General features: G+C 37.5%; 1 protein-coding gene across 3 annotated transcripts; it reads right to left on the bottom strand.

Annotated features, from left to right (window-relative positions):
• Positions 1-1805: 1805 nt before the first annotated feature.
• Tlr7 (toll like receptor 7) lies at positions 1806-20391 on the bottom strand. Of its 3 annotated transcripts, XM_048796486.1 has the most exons (4): positions 20098-20391; positions 19685-19785; positions 9349-9548; positions 1806-6220 (listed from the first exon to the last, which is right to left on the bottom strand). In XM_048796486.1, exon 4 carries the CDS (start codon positions 6209-6211, stop codon positions 3080-3082), a length of 3132 nt encoding a protein of 1043 aa, XP_048652443.1. In that variant the 5' UTR covers positions 6212-6220; positions 9349-9548; positions 19685-19785; positions 20098-20391; the 3' UTR covers positions 1806-3079. The 3 variants fall into 3 exon arrangements, with proteins under 3 accessions (XP_048652443.1, XP_015343515.1, XP_048652444.1); XM_015488029.2 differs by lacking the exon at positions 9349-9548 and having other exon boundaries at positions 20098-20390; XM_048796487.1 differs by lacking the exons at positions 9349-9548; positions 19685-19785.
• Between the last annotated feature and the right edge of the window lie 2189 nt (positions 20392-22580).

Below are 22580 nucleotides of genomic sequence, written 5' to 3'. Positions count from 1 at the left end.
CATGGATGGCCCCTATGTCACCAGGGCTTTTTTCCTTACAATCTTTTTGTGGGCTTGGGACTTTTTCTCCAACATGATTCCCCTTCAATATGTTGGTTGGTAAATAGGTTGGTTTCATGTTTTCTTCATTAGATTAACCCAATTAAATGGATTAATTTTCTGCTTGGTGTCCTTAAACTTTTGAGTCTCCTCAATCATGTTTGGTTGTTTTCCTCCCACACAGCTGGCTATTTATGTTTCAGATGCTGCAAATAAGTTCCCAATGTTCCTTAGGGCGAAGCACTCAACCTTTCATCAAATACAACTGGCAGCATGTCCCATAACTAACTGCTTCTGGGACCTGGCACCTCAAAATTCCAAGCAGGAGTGATTTCCCAAGTCAATCTTCTCTTCTTACTGAGCATGTGCAGATGAGGTATAGGAGAAACTCCAACCTCAGCTCCACCCCCATTTAATAATTGGACCATAAATAACTAGCAGGATGTGCATCCTGGATTTCTCATTTACCTGGATTAGGATGAAAAGGAAGTAAACAAAAGACATGTTTTATGGAAGGGGAAAAGACCTCCTCAAAAGAAGAGTGTGTGTCCTTGTTACCTTTACCACAGCTTCCTAGGAGATTAAACAAGATGTCCACATTTTCAGATCACTACATCCCTTCATGTACTCTATACTCCATGACTACAATTGAGAGACCATCTGGACCTAAGAGGGTTCAGACAGATATTACTGGAAGTAAACAGGATGCTGGGGCCCAGAGAACCTGACTTAGAAATAGGCCTACAATCAAATTAATCATTTCTCTCCCCTAAAAACTTTAGACACTTGTTTTGCTTTTCCCTCAACTGTAATATATGCCCTGCCCAACGTATCCCTTGGCTTGAATCCTAAAAATGTCTAAGTCTTGCTCAGGTGCAGCATTTATCCAAGCAGGAAGAACACACCTTTGCAGGCACAGAGTTGAAAGGACCTGGGGGCCAAATATTGATGGTGGAGCAGGATTTATGGAAAAGTTAGGAGTCCCTTCTGGGGTAGAACCAACCAGAGGTGAGTCAGCAGAGAAGCTCTTTATTCTGAGCTTTATGGAGGGACCTAGGAGTCATGTTCTCTTGGAACCTTGAGGTGATGGCTTTTGATCAGAGCCATCCATGGACAGCTCCAGCCCCACAAAACTTCACAGAGGGCCCTCATTTAAAAGTGTGACTTGTCAAAGTCATAAAGGAATTAAACAAAAACCATGATTGGTGTGCTCTTGGTTGTTTTCTCTGCATCAAACCACCGTACTTAACTTCATGTCAAAAGAAGCTGTGGTTTCTGAGTTGCCTTATTTTTTTTAATTTCCCTTCTTCTTAATCCATTTCAGAAGATGTTTAAATTGTCTTCAAGTGACTTATGATTTTATAAATCACCAAAATAGTTTAATCTTTATGACTTTATGTTTTAATAGTAGAAAATTTATAATGGCCCAAAGCCAACATTATCTTTGTTTTCACAAAAAAAGGAAAATCTATTGAGCACAGCAAAGCTACTAGAAGCTGTGAAATAGTTGACTCTAGCAACTTAATCACCTCTCTATCATTCCAAAAATTCCTTTGGGAATGTGTACTCCTATTAATCGATTAAATATCTTGTGCAAGTAATTCAGATACTATGATAATTTATATACTATACTATATTAATTCACATAGTATGCATTCATTTACAGTACAGCTTTTGGCATCTTCACATATGAGGAAAATGCAATTTCTTTAAGCTAATGCTCCAGGATTTGAATATATGCATGCTATTTTTCCAAATGGCACAGATAACTTTGTAGAAATTTTATTTTATAAAATAAAGCAAGTTGGCCAGATTTCATATTTCAAACTTTGAACTCATGTGAATTTATACTCAGTTTGTCTTAAGAATGTTTTGATTCTTTTTTGAAAATGAAACTTTTTCAATGTTAAGATTTATCAACCTCTGATTCTTCTTTTCCTGTCTTCAAAAATAAAAAGGAATTTGTATAGTTGTCAACCATCTAATTCTCATCTCTGATAACCATAAATACATGCCCTTTTCATCCTCTTTTGGGGTTTACCATCAAGACCACATAATATTGGTGCATCAAGTTTGCAGATACTTTTAAATATATAGTGTTAGTTAACAAAGTAGTTTGAAAGATCATTTGATGAGGCTAATTTACTTTGGATATAATATTTTGCAGTTCAGATAAAAGTACTTCACAAGTAAATTATCATCAAAGGTAAAGAACATCATTTTGCATAAAGGTAAATTGTTTTAATTATTTTTCCACCTATAGGTAGACCATGTTCATGGATAGTAATGATGTTTCTTTTTCCCTATGAAGCCCATCAACAGACCCAAGCTACAAGAACAAGAGACACAAAAGCAGTAACTGTCTGTGTGGTACCAACATTTGGTCTTCACAGAAGGGGTGCTAGCAAGCAATTTGTTGAGGAGTTAACTGGGTTTTTATTTCACTAAACTCACTCTGGTACAGTTTGGTATCATAGAGATTTAGTATTTTTACCTATTTCTGAACATGCCAACATCTTTTTAAAAAATGTTTTAGTTGTAGATGGATACAATACCTTTATTATATTTATTTATTTATATGTGGTGCTGAGAATTGAACCCAGTGCCTCACACATGCTAGGCAAGTGCTCTACCACTGAGCTACAGCCCCAGCCCATATGCCAACTTCTTAAGGGTAGTAGTATGGTTCTTCTTAATTTCAAGATTGTGCATATATTTAATGATCATAATTGCAGGTGAATCAGAGCCTCATGTTCTCTCCTTGCCATCTGTCTTCCAAAAGTACTTTATACAAGAGTTGATATGAGAAGCTGAAATGTAAATGGAGATACAAAGAAAGAAGAAAGAAGACTTGATATATTACATAAATTCCATCTTTCCAACTTCTTTGTCATACATTGGTGACTTTCCTCCAACATAGGAAATTCTAATTCTTGGAGAATATCAAAGCAGTCTTGTGGTGAAAAATTAATGAGAAAATTCAGGCAACCAGGCACCTCCTGAGTAAGTTAGATAGTCACATTTTGAAAAAAAAAAAAAACTAGGCTGTTTCCTTGAACATCTGACTATAGGACACATGATTGTCAGTGGTCAAAGCATTTTTCAGACATTGCCAGAAGTATGGGTGAGCCTGTGGATTTGTTGGCCACTCAAGGACAGAACTCCCACAGAGCCTCTTCCGGAGCTGGAGAAACTTGGACTTCTTAAGGGGCTTCTCAAGGAATATCAAGATAATCACGTCTACTTTTTCATCCATGAGCCTCTGATGGGACAAGTAAAATGCTATCTTGAAATTTTCAGTCTTTGCGTACTTGTCCGTCATCACAAACACTGTCTTTTTGCTAAGCTGTATGCTCTGGGAAAGATTTTCCAGAACTGGCTGCCCTGGTAGCCAGTCTCTCTCCTCCAGACATAAATTAAAATGTTTCTCTCGTGGATCTTCTAATTGGGCCACCAACTCCTCAAAAACCCATTCTGTCACAGCTGGATCTTTAGTGTCATATACAATAAAAGCATCATAGCAAGAACCTGTTGATAGCAGACGCTGATACCCCCTTATCTTGGCCTTACAGAAATGGTAAAAATACCATACATCCCAGAAATAGAGGTGACTTGCTGTCATAACCACCATCAGAAAGAGAGCTGTAGATATGGAAAATGAGAACAGAATCAAGTTAGTGAGATCTAACTCACAGGTATATAGATCCAGAGAGACCACACTCTGGCCTTTGTGTGCTCCTGGCCCCACACAAGTCACTTCTGTGGCCAGGTAAGGAATAGTCACCTCCGTGTGATTAACCCACCAGACAAACCACACAGCATCACAGGTGCACAGAAATCGATTATGGTGCAAAAGCAACATCTGCAGATTGTTAAGGACATTTTCTGGGAAGCTAGTCTTCTGGATAACCTGAATTTTATTTGAACTGAGATCTAGATATCGCAACTGGAAAGCATCTTTTAGAAAATACTTTGTCAGGTGCCTGATTTGATTATTCTTAAGAATCAGTTTCTTGAGACTTTTGGAACAGTTGGATAATCTCTCTGGGACAGTCATCAATTGGTTGTGGCTGAGGTCCAAAATTTCCAGATTCTTCAGAAGATGGAGTCTTCCCCAGTTGAAAGATTTAAGCCTATTTTGGGCCAAGAAGAGAGTCTTTAGGTTTGGAGGCATACCATCAAAAACTCCAGGAGGCAAGAAACTCAGGGAATTTTTAGAGATGTCTAATTCCTCTAAGTTTATCAGATTCTTGAAGAATTGTAAGTATCTATTATCACCATCTCGCCATAAAACATCCAGGTGGTTTCCTCTGAATTCCAGAATTTGAAGAGATTCACTTTCCATGATCCTACTAGTGGAGGTAGAGATGCCATTGTTATTCATCATCAATCTCTTCAGAAACTTTAGGTTCTTGGTAAAGTTAAGCATGTGAGTAATTCCTTCTGATTGAAAATAATGGCTGTTGCTACTTAAGTCCAGAACTTCCAGTTTGTGAAGTTCCTCAAATGCAGTTGAATAGAGTAAATCAAGTCGATTGTTAGAGAAGTCTAAATATTTCAGTTCGACTAATGGTTGGAATTCACTGCCATTAAGAGTTTGGCCAATGTTATTTCCTGACAAGTTAAGGCATTTGAGAAAAGAAAGATGCTTAAAATCAGAAGACTTGATAAAAAATATACTATTTCTACTCAGGTCCAAGGTCTGCCCATACATGTGGCAATCCTCATTAAAAAGCAAGAAAGAAGGAGCCTCTCTGTTTTTGAACCTGCAACTTCTTGCAGACTCATCATATTTGAAATAATGGAATGTTTCAAGTACCTGGGGCCAAGGACTTTCTGCAAAACTTCTGGAGTTAGAGCAGAAGCCAACTTCTCCTGAAGGTGATATTTTATTCATTGAAAGGTCTATGACTTTCAATCCTTCGAACTGTTTAAATATACTAAGATTAGCGATTTTTATAAAGTTAGTGCCAAGATCAAGAACTTCAAGATGACGAAGATCACGTAATGGAGAGAGATTTCTGCTTGTCAGCTCTTTGAAGACATATCCTTGGATCCGCAGAATCTTTAGTTTTTTCAGAGAAGAAAATGCATCTGATAGATTTATAAATGCCTGATAGACCTGAAGTTCATAATTGAAAGACAGATCCAGTTGGATGAGGTTGGGGAGAGAATGCAAAAATTTGGCATCCCCAATTTCTTTGGCCAAGAAGTTTTGGGAAAGATCTAGTTCTTTAAGTTTCTTCATTTTTTGAAACCATGCTGGGGGCACATTCTGAAGAGAGTTACTGTGTAGATGTAAAACTTCTAATTCTGTTAATGCATCAAAAGCATTATCATGGATCTTTAGGGGGGAATTATTTTCACAAGGTGTGCAAGGAAATGGAACATTATAACAACGAGGGCAATTTCCACTTAGATCAAGAATTTGCAATTGGTGGAGGTTACTAAAATCATCTTTTTTGATTTCTGTAATGATGTTGTTGTAAAGATACAGTTCTATTAAATTAGATGGCAAAACAGTGGGGACAGTTGTGATGTTGTTATCTTTCAGGGAGAGCACTTTTAAATTTGTCAGGTTTAGGAAGGCATCTTTCTCAATTGAAAATGAAACATTACAAGGATTGCGATAATAACAGTTTTGGCCCAGGTAGAGCATTTCTATGCTGGCAAGTTCTGTTAAATTCTCTTTCATGATGGAAAAGATGTTGTTGGCCTCAAGGCTCAGAAGCTGTAAGCTGGGAGGAAGATCCTGAGGTATCTCCAGAAGCTGGTTTCCATCCAGGTAAAGGGATTTTAAATAAGTGAGTTTATTAAAGCTTTTAGGTTTAATCTGCAGCCTCCTGGTACACACATTGTTTTTTGGCCCCATTCGAGGAGGTATGCAATTGCATCTGAAATCAATCTCTATCAGATGGTCCAGCCTATGGAAGGAGTCTTGGGAGATGCTGGCTATGTGATTAATGGTGAGGGTGAGGTTGGTGGTGTTGGCAGGGATACCTTCAGGAATTTCTGTCAAATGCTTGTCTGTGCAGTCCACAGTCACTTGGTTCTTTGGAACGTCCAAAGTGACATCACAGGGCAAAGTTTTTGGAAACCATCTATCCCCAAGGAGTTTGGAAATTAGGATCATGTTTAAAAGGATAAGAAATTGTCTCTTCAATGTCCACATTGGAAACACCTGAAAATATAAAAAAAGAACAAACCATTGTTCTAAAATATGCTAGTAATCAGAATTTGAAAGTCCCATTTGTTACCTCTCTGTAAAATAAACAATTTAGATCTTGTTCTTAGCTATCTAAATAGCACACCTCGGGACAGTATTTGTCAATCACTGAGGTTTTCCATAATTTGGTCACATATTCAGTTTTGGGCACCTTAACTTTCTAGCAAAATATCTTTTATTGTGCAAAAGCAGACTTTTTTCTGATTTGTTGTTAAATAGAATACCACAACAAGAAGGAGTCAACAATTAGCTATCGAAGTCTTAAATTTGGGGGGTCAAGGAATGTGAAAAATGCATATGCATCTGAAAAGAACCACACATTAAGATTTTAGTACAGGCTAGGGATGTAGCTCAGTGGTAAAATATTTGCCTAGTATGTGGGAGGCCCCGGGTTCCATCCCTAGCACGGGAAAAATAAAAGGACTTAAGTACAATTAATGTTTACTTGCTCACCATGCCCTGGTACACATTTCAAGAGACTTTCATAATATTCAAACCTCATAATACTCTAAATAAGAAAATATAAGAGATCCATTTTCCCTATATTACAAATTAAGGCACAGATTAGTAATATTAACTGGTTTTCCCAAGGTCACCCACTTAACAAATGGCATTTGATTATCAAATACACTCCTGCCATTTTGGCACTGCCTTACTGCCATTCTATAAACTGGTTCTTCTCATGGACTGTTTTTGGAAATAATTCCAGAAATCACCTCCAAAATGATTTGAGGATGAATGTTTTTCCCAATCCATTTGGTTTACATTACATAAATTTACCTGGGTGATCCATAATTAGAGTAATATAATTGATCAAGTGGATACTTACAGGGGATAAGGGGGTCAGTCATAAAGGATTATGTTGAGATTATAAGCATAACCAAAAAATGGCAAAATGGGCAAAATGGGACACACAGGAATCTACCCTGAAAGATGATTCTTGGGCATTTAGGTTTAGCAGGAAAGACACTGCAACCCTGGAAAACTGAGCCTTAAATGGCAAGATGAGAAGCACTGAAGAACTTCGCTGATCAGCATATGAATTTCAAGTGGCCCTGCCTTAGAAGGAGGTTCAAACATGAACTTGTTGTCATATTTCAGGATTTCTATCAGTATTTTACTTTGAAATGCTGGTGTTAGTTTTACTAGTAATTATACATGGAACAATCCAGACTATGTTTCTACAGTAGGCTCTGGCTCACCTAATGATTTTGCACTCTCAATGGACAATCAATCATGTTGATATCTAATAAATCAAATTCCTACTTCCCTTAATTCCACTAAAAGGAGGTAAATAAGCAAAATTTACCCCAGCTTTCTTATTCTCCAATGCAATATAGCTCAGAAGGATCTCAAAATGGCTTTTGAACCCATCTTTACATGCAACCCACAAGTGCATTGAAGGTAAGGGAACAAAATTGTCCTCTTTACCTTTCACAACCCTGTCCTCTCTTCCACATCATTAAAACCATTCATCAATTACAGCTGACCTCCTCCATTACACTTCTCAACACCCTCCTTGCTTTCCCATTTTAGCTGACACAACACCAGCTGGGCCTTGGTCTACTCCAAAGCCTAGTCCCTATGCCCTCACTCTTCCAATCCACATTATCCATCCAGATTCCCAAACATTAATAAGTGATTGTCTTGCTGTGTAGTCTTTAAAATTATTTTCTTTTTCTGTTTTATTCTCACGTTTTATAGCATGAGCTTTTATCATGGATTCTAAGTCTTCCATAACTTTTCCCCTTGCCTCCTTGTCTAGGTCTACCTGATATAACTCCTGTACCAGCCTTTCTTACTGCTAAACCCAAGTTCACTGACTTTCAAGTCCCCCCACTTGCCATACTCTTTCCTACCTTCTTCATCCACCAGAATTATTTAAGGCTATGTTACTATAACATGCAGATACCTGGGAATATATGGTAATGGGCCAGGGGATACAAGAAGACCTTAGATAAATATGGCACATCTTCCTAGAGCATCACAATTACTCAAACATACAGGGAAAGTGTTCACTACTCAGGGAGGAGAGGATGAGTCAAGATAGGAGGAAATATTTTAGAAGAGACAAAGGAGAGAAGTAGAGTGAATGTTATGCATGGGCCTTGATTATAGGCTCCCAGACCTTGGACCCCTACCCTGGCTATGCTTCTTTAAAAAGCATGATGGGTGCTTGGATCATACTATCTGAAGGCAATAGATACTGCTGCTAAGAGTGATATTGTGGTCCAGGGAGGCACGCTCTATTCCAGAGGAGCCCAACATGAATAAAGGACAATCATGAAACAGGTGCTCTCTTCCCAACCCATTCCCATGAACATATATGAGACCCTAGGTAGAAGTGGGAGTATACCTGAATTAACTGATTTAAAAACATTAAATGATTGAGCCAGTAATTACCAACCAAGCTTCCCAGGGTGTTTCTAGTTTAAGTACTTTTGTGATCAATTAAAATGGAGGCACTAAAGAAGTATTATTGTAGAAAATAAAGTCACATCTTAACCAGTGGTGTGCAGATAAATGTTAAATGATTGGCCTTCCTTCTCCCCTGCCAGCAAAATGCTCTCACTTGTCAAGTCCTGATTCATAGCATGTGTCAATGTCCATGGTGTAAATATTTTCACCACGGCCTATTTCAAGCTACTTGTGCAATGAGGAGAGATATACAGAATTGCTCTTGTAAAGCCTGTATGTACTGAGTGCATCATACCACTTGGTTTAACACACCTGACAATGACTGAAAGTTTTAGCTTTTACATACTGGTGTTATAAATTCAAGTGTAAAATTAATTAGAAAACTTTTACCACCTTCTAAATTTTCTCTTCACGTGTCTACTTTTTTGCTCATCTACTCCCACCTTTCTAATCCAAGTAGTCATTCAATTTTACCTGGACTCCTGCAGTAGACTCCAAATGGATCTCCCTGCTTCCCCTTCTCTAAAATTCATTCATTAATCAGCATCAGAGCATTCTCTATAAACACAAATCCAATCAACTAAAATGACTTCCTAATTACACTCTGAATGAAATCCAAAGTTTTTTCCATTCTTTATTGTGTGTATATTCTGCTTCCAACCTACCTCTCTAACCTTGAACCAGCTTTCCCCTCTTTCAACACATATCAGCCATCTGGCCACCTCTTTTCATTTCTGCATTGGAGCCAAGCTTATAACCTTCTCAATCCTGATACTTGGTGTTCCCTCTTTTTGAGATTTTCTTTCTCCTTCTCTTCCCATGGCCAGGTCATTACCACCTCTTAGGTGTCTGCTCAGGTGACAATCTGCAGAGAAGAATTCCCTGACCAATTAATCTAAATAACCTCCCATGTAGTAGTAGTGATCATGATAGTAATAGTAGTGAACTTAGGCAGCATTTACCAGGCATCATTTTAAGTACTTTATATATACTAACTCATTTAATCCTCACAATAACCAAATGAGAGGGTTCTAATGGTTTTCAGTCGCTTATCCAAAACCTTTGTGTTTTGGATTTCAGATTTTTACTGATTTCAGAAGGTAACATGACACATATACCCTGTATATATAATACATATTGGGGCCCAGAGAGCAACTCAGATCATGACATATTGCTTTCAACTGAGTTAGGACACAACTTTCAGCTTTGGGATTTTGGAATTGTAAACCTGTGTGTCTTCATTATACAGATGAGTCAATTGAGACACAGAGAGGCATACATTGTATTATACTACATTGCTTTATTTCCTTCATACTACTTAGCACAGTCAGAAATTATCTTACTGATTTATAGGCTTATTCATTTAATGTTTATTCTGCAGGAGAATAATTCCCCTCAGAGAAGGTTCCTTCAGGTTATACTTCTGGAATCAACAGGAGTCTACAATGTAGAAAACCATTAATTCTTTTCAGACAAGATTCTGACACTTGTGTTATGTGTAGTTTAAATGTATGTTGTTCTTATTCCATTTGGTATTTTTTAATACTAACAATTACTTCTTTCTATTATCATCAGAGTTTAGCAATTGCAATATATTCCCAATACATTTTCCCCACTTGCCTCATCTCATAGTGACAGATTCTCCATTTTTAGTTGGGCATCCACCACTCTGTAAAATTATTATATTTCCCAGACTCCACTGCAGTTAAGTGTGAACCTATGACTAGGTCAATGAGATGTGAGAGAAAGTGAGGCATGCAATCTCTGGCACATGTCCTTAAACAATGGAGCTATTCCCCTTCCTCCCATCTACTTCCATGTGGCTTCTTATAATGTGAATGTTGTAGGCAGCCATCTTAGATGATGCAAATGAGGGAAACAAGTTAGGGATAGTGAAGCAACAAGGTGGATGATCCAGAGTGTCCAGATCATTCCTGTGTGACCTCATAGAGCAGAATAGAAATAATGGTTCTGAATTACTGATTTCTAGGAGTTAATGATAAAGCAGAAAATAGTTATGGTACATCAATGCTAACTGGATTTTCATTGCACAAACACAAACCTAATAGTTTTTTAGTACCAGGAATTAAACCCAGAGGGTCTTAACCACTGAGTCACATTCCCAGCCTTTATTATTATTATTATTATTATTATTATTATTATTATTATTATTTAATTTTGAGACAAGTTCTCAACAAGTTGCTTAGGGCCTCACAAAGTTACTGAGGCTGGCTGGCTGGCTTTGAACTTGTGATCTTCCTACCTCAGCCTCCCAAGTAGCTAGAATTACAGGCATGCACCACCATGCTTGGCACACAATCATAATTTTAACCAATATAGAATTTGTAAATAAATTGCTGCCCATGAGAGAATCTAAATTATCTAATGTTGATTTCATCAGTCTATAAGCAAGAAAGACTCAGGTATTGGAGGATGGAAAGCTGATAGCCCATATTATACTATTGAAAGACACTTCATAAACTATCACCTGGAAAATCTTGGAAGGCAGAACATATGCCAATTATAACTTTACTCTAGGAGAAATGGTTTGGCAATATTCATAATGATGGTTATGTGTTGGTAGCTTCTTGCTGTTTTTCAGCAGTCCTATGAGAAAAAATGAACTAGTGCTGAAGTTGGCCAGTCTTCAAAGAAGAACTGGAAGGAAACAGAACTTTGATAAAAGAGATTTTGTCTACCTGCAGCCTGAACACTAAGTTGATTATGACTTTTTAAAATCTGAGGCCTGGTTAAGTTGAAAAAGCCAACTACTTTTTCCCAAACTAAGACAGATGTAATGGATAGAATCAAAGTAGCAGCCTTAGAGAAAATAAGCCTATGTCCACATGCATTTTTCAAGCACTTTCCATTAAGCATTTTCTAGCAGACATTAAAAGCCAGTCCAGGGCAAAAATCTGATTAAGAGTGTTACCTCCCCATTGACTTAGAGAGCCTCAGGATAGTTGATTAAATTGAAAGTGAGGAACACAGAACCCAGAGAGCAGACAGAAAACAAAGTCTTTGCATTTGAAGTTCTCTAGAGCTGCTCTAATGTGATAGCCATTAGTCACATGTTGCTATTTAGTTTTAAATTAATTAAAATTCAGTCTCTCAGTCACACTAACTCTATTTTAACTGCACAAAAGCCACATTAGGCTAGTGGTTACTGTATTGCAAGATACAGATACAGAATGTGTTCATCATCCCAGAAATTTCTGTTAGAGGTTTGTCGAGACCAAGAGTTGGCAAACTTTCTATATAAACATAATACTTTAGGTGAAATTGAGGATCTTATGGAGATGCTTAGGTAACTACGTAGAATGTAATTCTAATGTGATTCAAATTACAAGACCATCCTCAACTCAGTTCTTCAAAAATGGGTGGCAGAACAGATGTAGCCTGCAGGTCACAGTTTGCAGACCCCTGGTCTGGATAAAATTTAGGCTGTGTTAAACTTGTGCATAGACTTAACATAAAGAAAATTCAATCCAAGTCTACCAAGGAGAAGTGGGATTACCTGAAAAGCCTGTAAATCCATTCACATGTGGCTAATTTCAAAATCATTCACTCCTTCTCCCAATTCTAAGAGATATGTTCATTTTCAGTGAAGAAAGTGAAAAGCAGAGATGCTACAACACACCAAGGCAGTTTCCAGGTAATTCAAACACAGAGCCTTCCCTCCAGCCCTTCTACTGTGCTGTCTTCATCTCTCTACAGGCAAGGGACACTTCAGGTTCAGGCACCTTATTTACACTTCATCATAATGCTACATAGTGAGTGCATGATCAGCATTTGCTGAGGAAATCAAAGCTTGAAACTTAAAAAAAAAAATCCCATAGAAGTCCCATGTTAAACTATCATCACTAGAAAGATTTTTTTTTCTGAAGGTCAGATTTTATAAAGTGAATAAGGAGAGACTAGAAAGGACTGGGTCCTCTAAAGGAAGGGTTGAAGTGGAATTAGTGTCACAGAAGAAAAGCAGCTGGTGTCATTAGAAGGGTATGGGCAGTGGAGATCAGGGAAATTCCATCCTCACCCTTTTTCTCAGAAGTTCTATCCCTTCCATCCTGAACCACCAGTGGAAGTACAGGGTTTATTTGTATCACCTGGGAACAGGCACAACCAGGACAAGGTTAGTCCTGTTCTATGCTCAATAGTTGAGCCCAAGCCCTTGGAATGTTATATGGCAAACAAGGTGTCTCTTAGCTCTCCTTGATGGCTGGGCTGAAAGACTGGGAATTGAAGATATCAACAAGTTAGCGTTCTAGGACTCATGCCAGGAGGAAGATCAACTGCAATGAGGAATTTGGGCTCTGATCAAGCAGGTGAAGGAGAAAATGAGCTCAATGAACAAAGCCTTTCTAAATTTATTATTTAAAGAGAAAGATACCTTTGAGGCTTCCTAACTTAAGGGATCTTTTGGAGAGCATGGTTTCAAAATGTGAAATATTCCTTTATGCCAATGGAACTTTTTAAGTGTGGAAATTCCCCCTTTCCAACCAGCTTCAGACGTACTTAGCTTCAAATCATATTATTTTAAAATGTAAAAGTTCCATTCTGAGCCAGGTCTAATTTTTTAAGTGATGTAAACAATCCATGTAATTTTGTTTTGCCTGTTTTTTGGGTCAATGAGTGCCTAAAGTCATGCATCTTTTAGTAATTTGATTTGTAAAATAGCATAGTACACCATGACATAGGCCTGGCTTTGCTGATGAATCATAGCTAATTACACATGCAAATACACTGGGTAAATTTGGATGCTCAATTAGTGAACTAATTATGGTAGAAATGGGAGTGTGTAATTTTTGTATGCACAGGTGTTTCTATTCTCTTACTAAATCACATCATTTGTTAAAGTGGAAAATGTAGAATTCAGATTGTGCGGCCTTCAATCGTGTGTGTGTGTGTATGTATGTGTGTGTGTTAGTATCAAAATAGTGACTTTTATTCCCTACTTATTGTATGCCAGGTGTTAAGGCAGACACACTACTTCTATTGCATCACTGGTCTCTCACACTGAAATTGAAAAGGCATGTAAATATTCCTGTTTTACTGATGAGGAAGCACAGATCTGAGAGTCAATTTCAAACCAAGATTCAAACTTGGTTTTGACCCATCTATGTTCAAGTTGCCTGAGACAGTTAATGGCAAATGCCCATGGTATAATGTGGATCTGCAGTTTAGTCAATTTCCTTTTCAGTTAGTGATTCTTGGCACTTTGATATTTCTGTTTTGTCCTATTTTTTAGGGGGTGTGGGGGGGGCAGGGCTGTATGTTTTCATAATAAATTTTCCAAATATTAAAAAAGTGGTATTTATGTTTTGAGTAGAACTAAGTTGAAGGGAAAAAAAGCAGAAACATTTTTCAGATGCTGTATTTCTTGTGAATTGTATCCTATGGACATAGGATATAGCTGTGCTACATTGGGGGCAATTTATGAATTTATATTCTTAAAGGCACCTTGAGCTTTACCTTCATAATAGGAAATTCTACCCTTATGTAATCATTCAACAAATAGAACTGGGAACCTACTCTGTGCAAGGTACTGTGTTAGACAAAGTAGGGGACTGGTGATGAGTCAGACCCCATTCCTACTCATTTACTAACCATGGCTGAGTCACCAGAAGCCCTGACTTTCTCTTGTGAACAGAACTTCCTCTGTTATCAGGAAAATATATGGTGAGACAATAACATTTAGTTATATCTAAATGTAATGCTGCTTGCCCACCCTGCAAACAAAAGCTTGAATAAATAAATCTTCAAAGTGGCAAAACCTGTTCATTCAGACGCACCATTTTGGTGGCAGGACTTGAGTTTGTATTTGAACTGAATTCTCCTGATTTTAGATCTATATTATATTTCCACCAGAATGTTTACAGTTGTAGAAATATGATTACCAACAGGAAGAAACATTAACCAAGATGTTCCGAACTTTGTGCTTTGCATACAGCATTTTTATCTTCAAAACTTTGCAAGCTTGTAAGAGATATATGGTTGTGATATCAGGAATGAGAAGGAGATGTATGTAACTGGAAACTAGTAGATGGCAAAAAACAAAAAATGAGGAAGTGAGGTCAAGTAGCTTGTGTCTTGTAACAAATTAGAGCCATGCCAGGATTCATCTGAATTCTCCTCGTTTATTTATTTTGGGAGTTATCAATCTTGTGAACAGTCAGGCCAGGGTTCAGCCTCTTAGAGCTACTGACCGAATTCTTTTAAACCTTGCCTTTTTCATCTATAGACTATGGGGGTTGAACTAATGGGCCTGCAAAGTCCGTTTCTAGTGTGCAGACTCTATGACTGATTGTTGGCTTGGAGTTCCCTGAAACTTATCTACTGCAAATGCACATGGTATAATGTGGATCTGCAGTTTAGTCAATGGGTCTTCATAGCCCCCCAGAACCTCAAACTACTGCCATTTCAAAATGGCCTAAGCAAAGTTTTAAACACCATTAACATCTTAAGGATTCCACAGAAGGGGAAAACAAGCAAATACAACTTTTGATAATATTAACTAAACATTATATGTCTTCAGGTAAGACTATTAGTTTGATTAAGCTCTCTGAAATAGTAAGAATGGGAAGAACTGGATAACAACCAATCAATTTGGCAGAATGGTTAAAAATGAGAAATCACCAATAGTGGGATATGAAATGTTCCCTAAGAAGAATGTGGTAGAGCTATAGGTGTTGACATGACAAGCTGTGTAAGACCTACTATGACTATAAAAATAAAGTGGATTTTAAAAGCAGTATCAAAATCATATGTAGCATATGATCAATTTATGTTGAATATATGTACATGTGTTTGTATTTGCAAAGAGAAGTGGAAGATTACTCAAGTGACCTTTAGCAGCAATTTCTTCTGGGGAATGGAATGAGGGATGCCTTTTCTGGGGGAAGAGGACTTCTACTTTCATGATATGTTGATGTTATTGAATTATTTGGTAACTAGGTTTGTGCTTTGTATGTCTCTCTAGGGGTTAATCAAGAACTTTGAATTAGGGAAGTTGCTTAAGTGATATTTATTTATACACTGAACTTCTACTAGGAATTTCCCTAACAGATTTCTCACCCAATATCCCCTTTTTGAGAGTTCTGAAATATTTCTAATCATAGGCTAATCTCTGTGAAGTGTAAAAACCATTGGTATCAAAGTCTCATTTTATAACAATAACAAAATTGAAGTACGATGGTGTAACACACTTTTTAAAAGGGAGAGACATCTTAGCCTGGCATGGTGGTACACACCTGTCATCCCAGCGATTCAGAAGACGGAGGTAGGAGGATCACAAGTTCAAGGCCAGCGGGGTAATTTGGTCAGACCCTATCTCAAAATAACAAAGGCTGGAAATGTAGCTTAGTGGTAGAGAATTTGCCTAGTGCATGCCAGGCCCTGGGTTCAATCTCCAGTATTGTAAATAAATAAATAAATAGTTTTTAAAAAATCATTTGCTTCTTACCATTTTAGCCTAATGGATTTAGTTTTCAAATGAAAAGAATATAATTACATCAAGTGGTTTTATGTATATTAGGAATTTAGCAGCTATTATGTATTACAACAGTCACCAAAGACCCTAAGATATTAAACATGTGACATTAAACCTTATCCCCTGTTTTCCATAAGTCACAGATTGGCAATTTTTTTCTACAAAGGGCAAGTTAGTAAATATTTTAGGCTTTGGAGGTTACACAGTCTCTCTCCCTATTTAATTCTTTGAGAAGTTGGCCATCAGAGTGCAAAAGCAGTTATAAACATATAAACAAGTATACAAATGATAAAACTATTTGTGGGAACTTTTTTTTGAAGTCTTCATTCATATACTTTGTATAATGATGTCCATTACATTCCACCATCCTTGCTAATTTGTGGGAACTTAAATTTGAATTTCATATAACTTTTAGGTATCATGAAATAGTAATTTTTCTTCATTATGTTTCAACCATTTAAAAACATAAAAAAACATTTTGTGGGCTGTACAAAAACAAATGGCAGGCTTGATATGACCCATAGGCCAGAGCTTGCCAGTCTTAATCCTAAGCTTTGATAAACTTCTGATGTCAAAATGTTCTATACTCAGGCTGTGAAGAGTCTGGTTGATTAATCTGTAATAATGTTTTTGATTTCAGCAAACCCTTCAAACTTCTTTTTTTTTTTTGTACCAGGGATTGATCCCAGGGGTCCTTAATCACTAAGCCACATCCCCAGCTCTTTTTTATTTTTTATTTTGAGTCGGAGTCTCAGTAAGTTGTTTCAGTCCTTGCTACTTTGAATTTTTAAATAATTATTAATTTAGTAAATAGATAACCTTACTATCCCTTTATTTAGCCATAAAGAAATTAGCTATAGTTAAGGTAACTTAATATTTTTATTTTTAAAAATTTCTTAGCTTTAACATTTTGATATGTTTCCTTCTAATGTGGATTTCCCCATCCCTGCATCTATTTCACATAGTGAGAAACATTTTAGTAAGAGCCAGGGCTTTGTCAGTGGAAAGATTTGGTGTTAAATTCATATTCTACCTCATAAGAGCTCTCAGACTTTCATAAATAATTTTGCCTCATAAGACTCGTATTTCCTAACTGTAAAATGATCATAATACAGGGATTTTTTGGTGAAATTAAAATATGTAACACATTTATGTATGTGAAACATCTTCAAAGATGGTCTAACTTTTAGTAATCACCCAGCACTTATCTAAGATGTGCATTAAAAACATCAGGAATACACAACAGTTACTGATTCTAGTTTGCTTTTTAAAATTAACATTATAACATGAATATTTTATTATGTCATTCAGTATCCTCTTAAAAATAGAATTTAAATGGTTACATATGATTCCTTTAATGGGTGGACCACAATGAATTAAGCCCTCCCCAACAAGGGACCTGAGATACATCCTTTGCCCTGCTGCATACACTGACTTGGTAAAATGGTTCACCACAAACCTGATCATTGCTTTGAGAAGAGTTTCTAGAAGTCAGATTTCCAGATTAAAGGATCTGACATGTCTATTAGTAAGGTTGAATATTTTCTCTGTGTTTTGGGGGCCTGGTATATTTATTCTTTTTTTTCTGTTTTGGTACTGGGGATTGAACTCAGGAATACCCAACCACTGAGCCACATCCCCAGCCCTATGTTGTGTTTTATTTAGAGACAGGGTCTCACTGAGTTACTTAGCATCTCACTTTTGCTGAGGCTGGCTTTGAACTTGAGATTCTCCTGCCTCAGCCTCTAAAGCCACTGGAATTACAGGCACGTGCCTACATGCCCAGCCTGTATATTTATTCTTTTGAAAATTATTTTTAATGTCTTTTTGTATAAGAGATATGCCAACTTCCCCTATTCTCTTAAATAGTAAGATCATAATCAAACCTACATTTATTGAGTGTCTGCTGGGTAAAAGTGCATGCCAGGCTTGATTTAAAAACTTAGAGACCTTGGGCCCCCCTTTCAAAGAATCAGGCTGCCCACATCCTCAAGCTCCTTACTCTTGTGAGGTCTCAGTTTCCTCATCTGTACCTCACAGGACTGCTTTGAGACTGAAACAGAAGCATGTATATCAAGCCCTTAGCATGATGCTTGATCTATACTAAATGGTCAAGAATGTGAGCTCTTTTGACTCTCATCACTACTATCATGTCATCCCTCAAGAGGCAAAGACAATTGTACACACATGTGTGCAATAAAATAGACATCTGGGGTTCGAGGAAATGAAACTATAAACAGTCATTTCCTTTGTAGCAGAATAGCCTCATGGTTAACGTTTCATGAGATCTTAGATACAAAATAAGCCCAAGAGCCAACATTCAGATCCAGAGGTTGCAGAGGGTTCCTGGTGAATACTCTTCATCACATCTAATTTGGATGAGAAAACAATTTAAGGAAAAGGCCACTAATGTCTCTTTCTTACTTAATTTTGGCATACCTGTTTGCTTATACTTGCATCATGCCACTTGCAGAGGACTTGAACAAATACATTTTTATTTGAACCTCACAATGGCTCTGAAGGCAATTGAGGAGGATATTCTAATGCTCATTTTATAATCAGAGAAATCAAGCTTCAGAAGCCTTGGTGATAGGCACAAGTTCCCCCAGATAGTGATTGGGAGAGCCAGTACTGACAAAGACTCTCCTTGACAAAACTTTAGTCAGTCTCTTCTAAGCCCAGAAGCCTCTAAGGACCATTCTATCCATCTTTGCATTGCCTGATTTGAGCAAGAATTCTTTTTTTTTTTTTTGAGAATCCTCCCCCATACCTTGGTTTGTGAGCACCTTTAGCATTTGATCAAATTCCTCATCCCCCACCATTCCCCAGGAAATGTCTGATCCCCCTGGCCTGCCTCCAGTAAGAATCTTTCCAGATCACTTTAACCAGAATATCCTAATCCCTGAAGTTTCCTCTCAATAATTTTCCATCCCCTGACACCATTCTGCTCCCTAATTCCCACTTATTCTTGCTATATTTGGAATTGAGTCTAGTTCTATACTGACTGAGGTCTCTCTTCCCCTGTTACAATAGTTCTAATAGTACCACTTTAACTATTTGCCAGCTCTTTTCTTTTTTAACAGCACCAAGCTTGGAGGTTGGTGGAAACTTAGTCCTATATTCATCCCACCCTGTCCTATCTATGTAGTCATTCAACCTACCATATGCTGCATGAAGCTCAAAGTAACTTCAGTGATTGGTATTGCTTCAAAGCTAAAAATGTAGGATGAAGAAATGAGATCTATAGAAGCCATGTCTCCAGTCCAAATATCTGCCCCTGCTCACTACAGCACACATATATAACTTTTGTAGGAAGTTGGACAGAGAAAGTGTTGATTAATCTGAAAATATGAAATGCTTTCCCAATTAACCTCTATTATGAAATATCACAAAACTGTTTTCCCCTGGGAAATAGCCAAAATACAATGTTAAGTATTATTCTTTCCAGCTGGTTTTAGTTCTTCCCCCAAAGATCACAGATAACAATTTTACAGATCTCTTGGCTTTCTTACCATTTTGAGTCTTCTTCCAAAATGGAATATAGAGGTCTGGTGGAAGAGGGAAGAGCATGAGAGGTACCAAGATCAGCCTGAGATGGACTCAATAGCATCAACTAAGATAAAAACAGACATTGAACTTGACATCACAAAGACACCAACATACTGTAGCCTAAAAACATGCTGTAAACATTGCTTTAAAATATGTTATTGAAAATAACCTATTAATAGTATTTATTTCCTCAAAGGTAAAAGAGAGACGAACTCCAGAAAACCATTTCTAATGTTACTAAAAGTCTTTATCTTTGAATAATTGACATTTTAGACTACCACATTTTTGCTTTATATTCTAAAAACTGTTTGCATATGATTCGGGTTCCCTCTCTTTCCCTCCCCACTCCCTTATAGCAGTGCATACATCAACTTACTTAAATTATTCCAATTTGTTCCAATGCTTAAAATACTTTTCTTGATTGCATGGAGTGATTCTATATCTGGAGTCTTCTGAGATGAAGAGATAGGCAGGAGGAAACATAGAGTCACAGAGACTCTAGGCTGTCAGCCCTGGAGTTTCCAAGTACAAAGATGATGTGGGAGGGGGGAGCAAGGAGGAGCATGATTATTTAAACCACCCAGACATGGGGTTTGCAGAACCACTAGGTTCCTCTTATTTCTACCACCATAATTGGGGAAATATTTCATCTAAGTCCAAACCACTGGTCAGAATAATATTTTCTTTTTTATAACAGAGTTTTTCAACTTTGGCAGTATTGATATTTTTGACCAGCTAATTCTTTTAGATTGCAGGGTGTTTGGCTGTATCCCTGCCATATACCCACTAGATACCATCAGCACTGCCTCCTTTCCTTTCTGTTGTGATAATCACAGATGTCTCTAGACATTGCAAAATATCCCCCAAGGGACAAAATACCACAGGTTGATAACCACCAGTTCTATAGATATCTCAGAGACATGTCTAAATTTACCTCATGTTTTGGACCCAGCTGGAAGAGATGCTGGTTTTTAAGCTACTATTTGGTTCATTCACTTTAGTTTAAAAAAGGCCAGTCGTACTTGCATTTTAGTGTCAGATAAAGCCTTGCTTCTGAGACCATGGTCCCCAAGAGAATGATTCCTTTCTTAACTGATTATTAGAGCCTTTAGTAAGTAAAGCCAAAATACTGTAACTATATTTAAAGCTATTTAATCCACCTGTTCTGTCTGAAAAATATGGTAAATTCAGACTTTGGCATAGAAAACTCAGCTGATAATGACCAGGATCAATACACTGTGTTGAGAAGTTGCTGGTGCCCTAAATTGCCTGAAAAACTACTAGATACAATAATAACAGGGGCTGGGGTTGTGGTTCAGTGGTAGAGCACTTGCCTAGCATGGGAGAGGCCCTGGGTTTGGTCCTCAGCACCACATAAAAATAATAAATAAAATAAAGGTCTTGTGTCCATCTACAACTAAAATAAATAAATATTTAAAAAATAATAATAATAATAGGTAACATTTACTGAGGGTTTATTATGAGCCAGATACTATTATAGCTGCCTCATATGTATTAACATTTTAATTGAAAACAATGAAGTAAATATCTTATTACTCATTTTTAAAAATATTTTTTAGTTGTAGATGGACACAATACCATTACTTATTTATTTTTATGTGGTGCTGAGGATCTAACCCAGTGCTTCACCCATGCTAGGTGAGTGCTCTACCACTGAGCCCCAATCCCAACCTTTATTACCCATTTATTTTTACAAATACTGAAATTGATGCGGAAAGGATATTGAACTTCCCCTGGGTCACATAACAAGTGATACCCACATATGCATAAAAATCAAACACCTCGGGCTAGGGCTGGGGCTGGGGCTCGGTGGTAGAGTGCTTGCCTAGCATGTATAAGGCACTGAATTCAATTCTCAGCACTGCATATAAATAAATAAATAAATAAAGGCCCATCAACAACTAAAAAAAATTAAAAATCAAACACCTCCTTATCAAAGAACTCTGCTATGCAAGTAATATGCAAAAATTAATAGTTTTCTTACATATAAATGGTAACTGACCTAAAGAGGCCCTGGAAGGGGAGAGCCCATCCAGAACAGTAAAGTCAGAAATGCTTGAGAAGAAAATTGACAGGAAATGCAAGGTGGAAGAGGAAGCAGCTTCGCCTACCTAGTAGACTGCAAGTTGTGCCTTCTTTGCCAGCCCTCACCTTGTCCCAGCTCTGCCATCCTTCCCATCCTGCTCTGTGTCCCTGGAGGCTAAGCTATATGAACAACTGTTCCCAGCTCACTGCCTTCTGGTTGGGAGACCTGGGTTGGATATCTGAGTGCAGGGTCTCTCTCCCCCTGGCTGCCTCCCCCTGCCTGGTTGTGAATCAGCTGCAACTATTATCTAATGATGCTCTTGTTCAGTGATGCTTTATTTCCTGAATTCCAGTAATTGCTTTCCCCCCTTGCTGTTTTAGGCCTGGAGTCAGGAGGCTTTTCCCTAAAGTGCAACACCCTTTGTGATTTCCTTAGATCCTGTCTAAGTAATACAGTCACTTTGCTGAGCTCATCGATTTCTCATGTTAGTGTGACATCTGTTTCCTGTTTAGGCCCTGGAGCATGCAAAGACATAAATAAAGGAAGAGAAATATGCTGTTATTGGGAATAGGGGCCACAACATTGTAAAAAAATGGAAATTTTGCTTTGCTTGTAGATGTTGTGCAATCTCCATCAGATACCAATAGGATTTTTTAAGACACTTATCAGATGGATTTGAAACTGAGGGACATTTGGAAAATCAGTTGAGCTATTTTGTTTATTACAAAGACTGGGGCAATACTATCCATGAATGTCGTCTCCTTGTGTATAATAAAAAGGTACATTACTGGTTCTTAGGAATTTAGCCTGAC

This window comes from Marmota marmota, unplaced genomic scaffold (genome assembly GCF_001458135.2).
Source record: "Marmota marmota marmota unplaced genomic scaffold, marMar, whole genome shotgun sequence".
Taxonomy (NCBI): Eukaryota; Metazoa; Chordata; class Mammalia; order Rodentia; family Sciuridae; genus Marmota; species Marmota marmota.
Note: the sequence above shows the minus strand (reverse complement) of the source record. Positions and strands in the feature narration are given on the sequence as shown.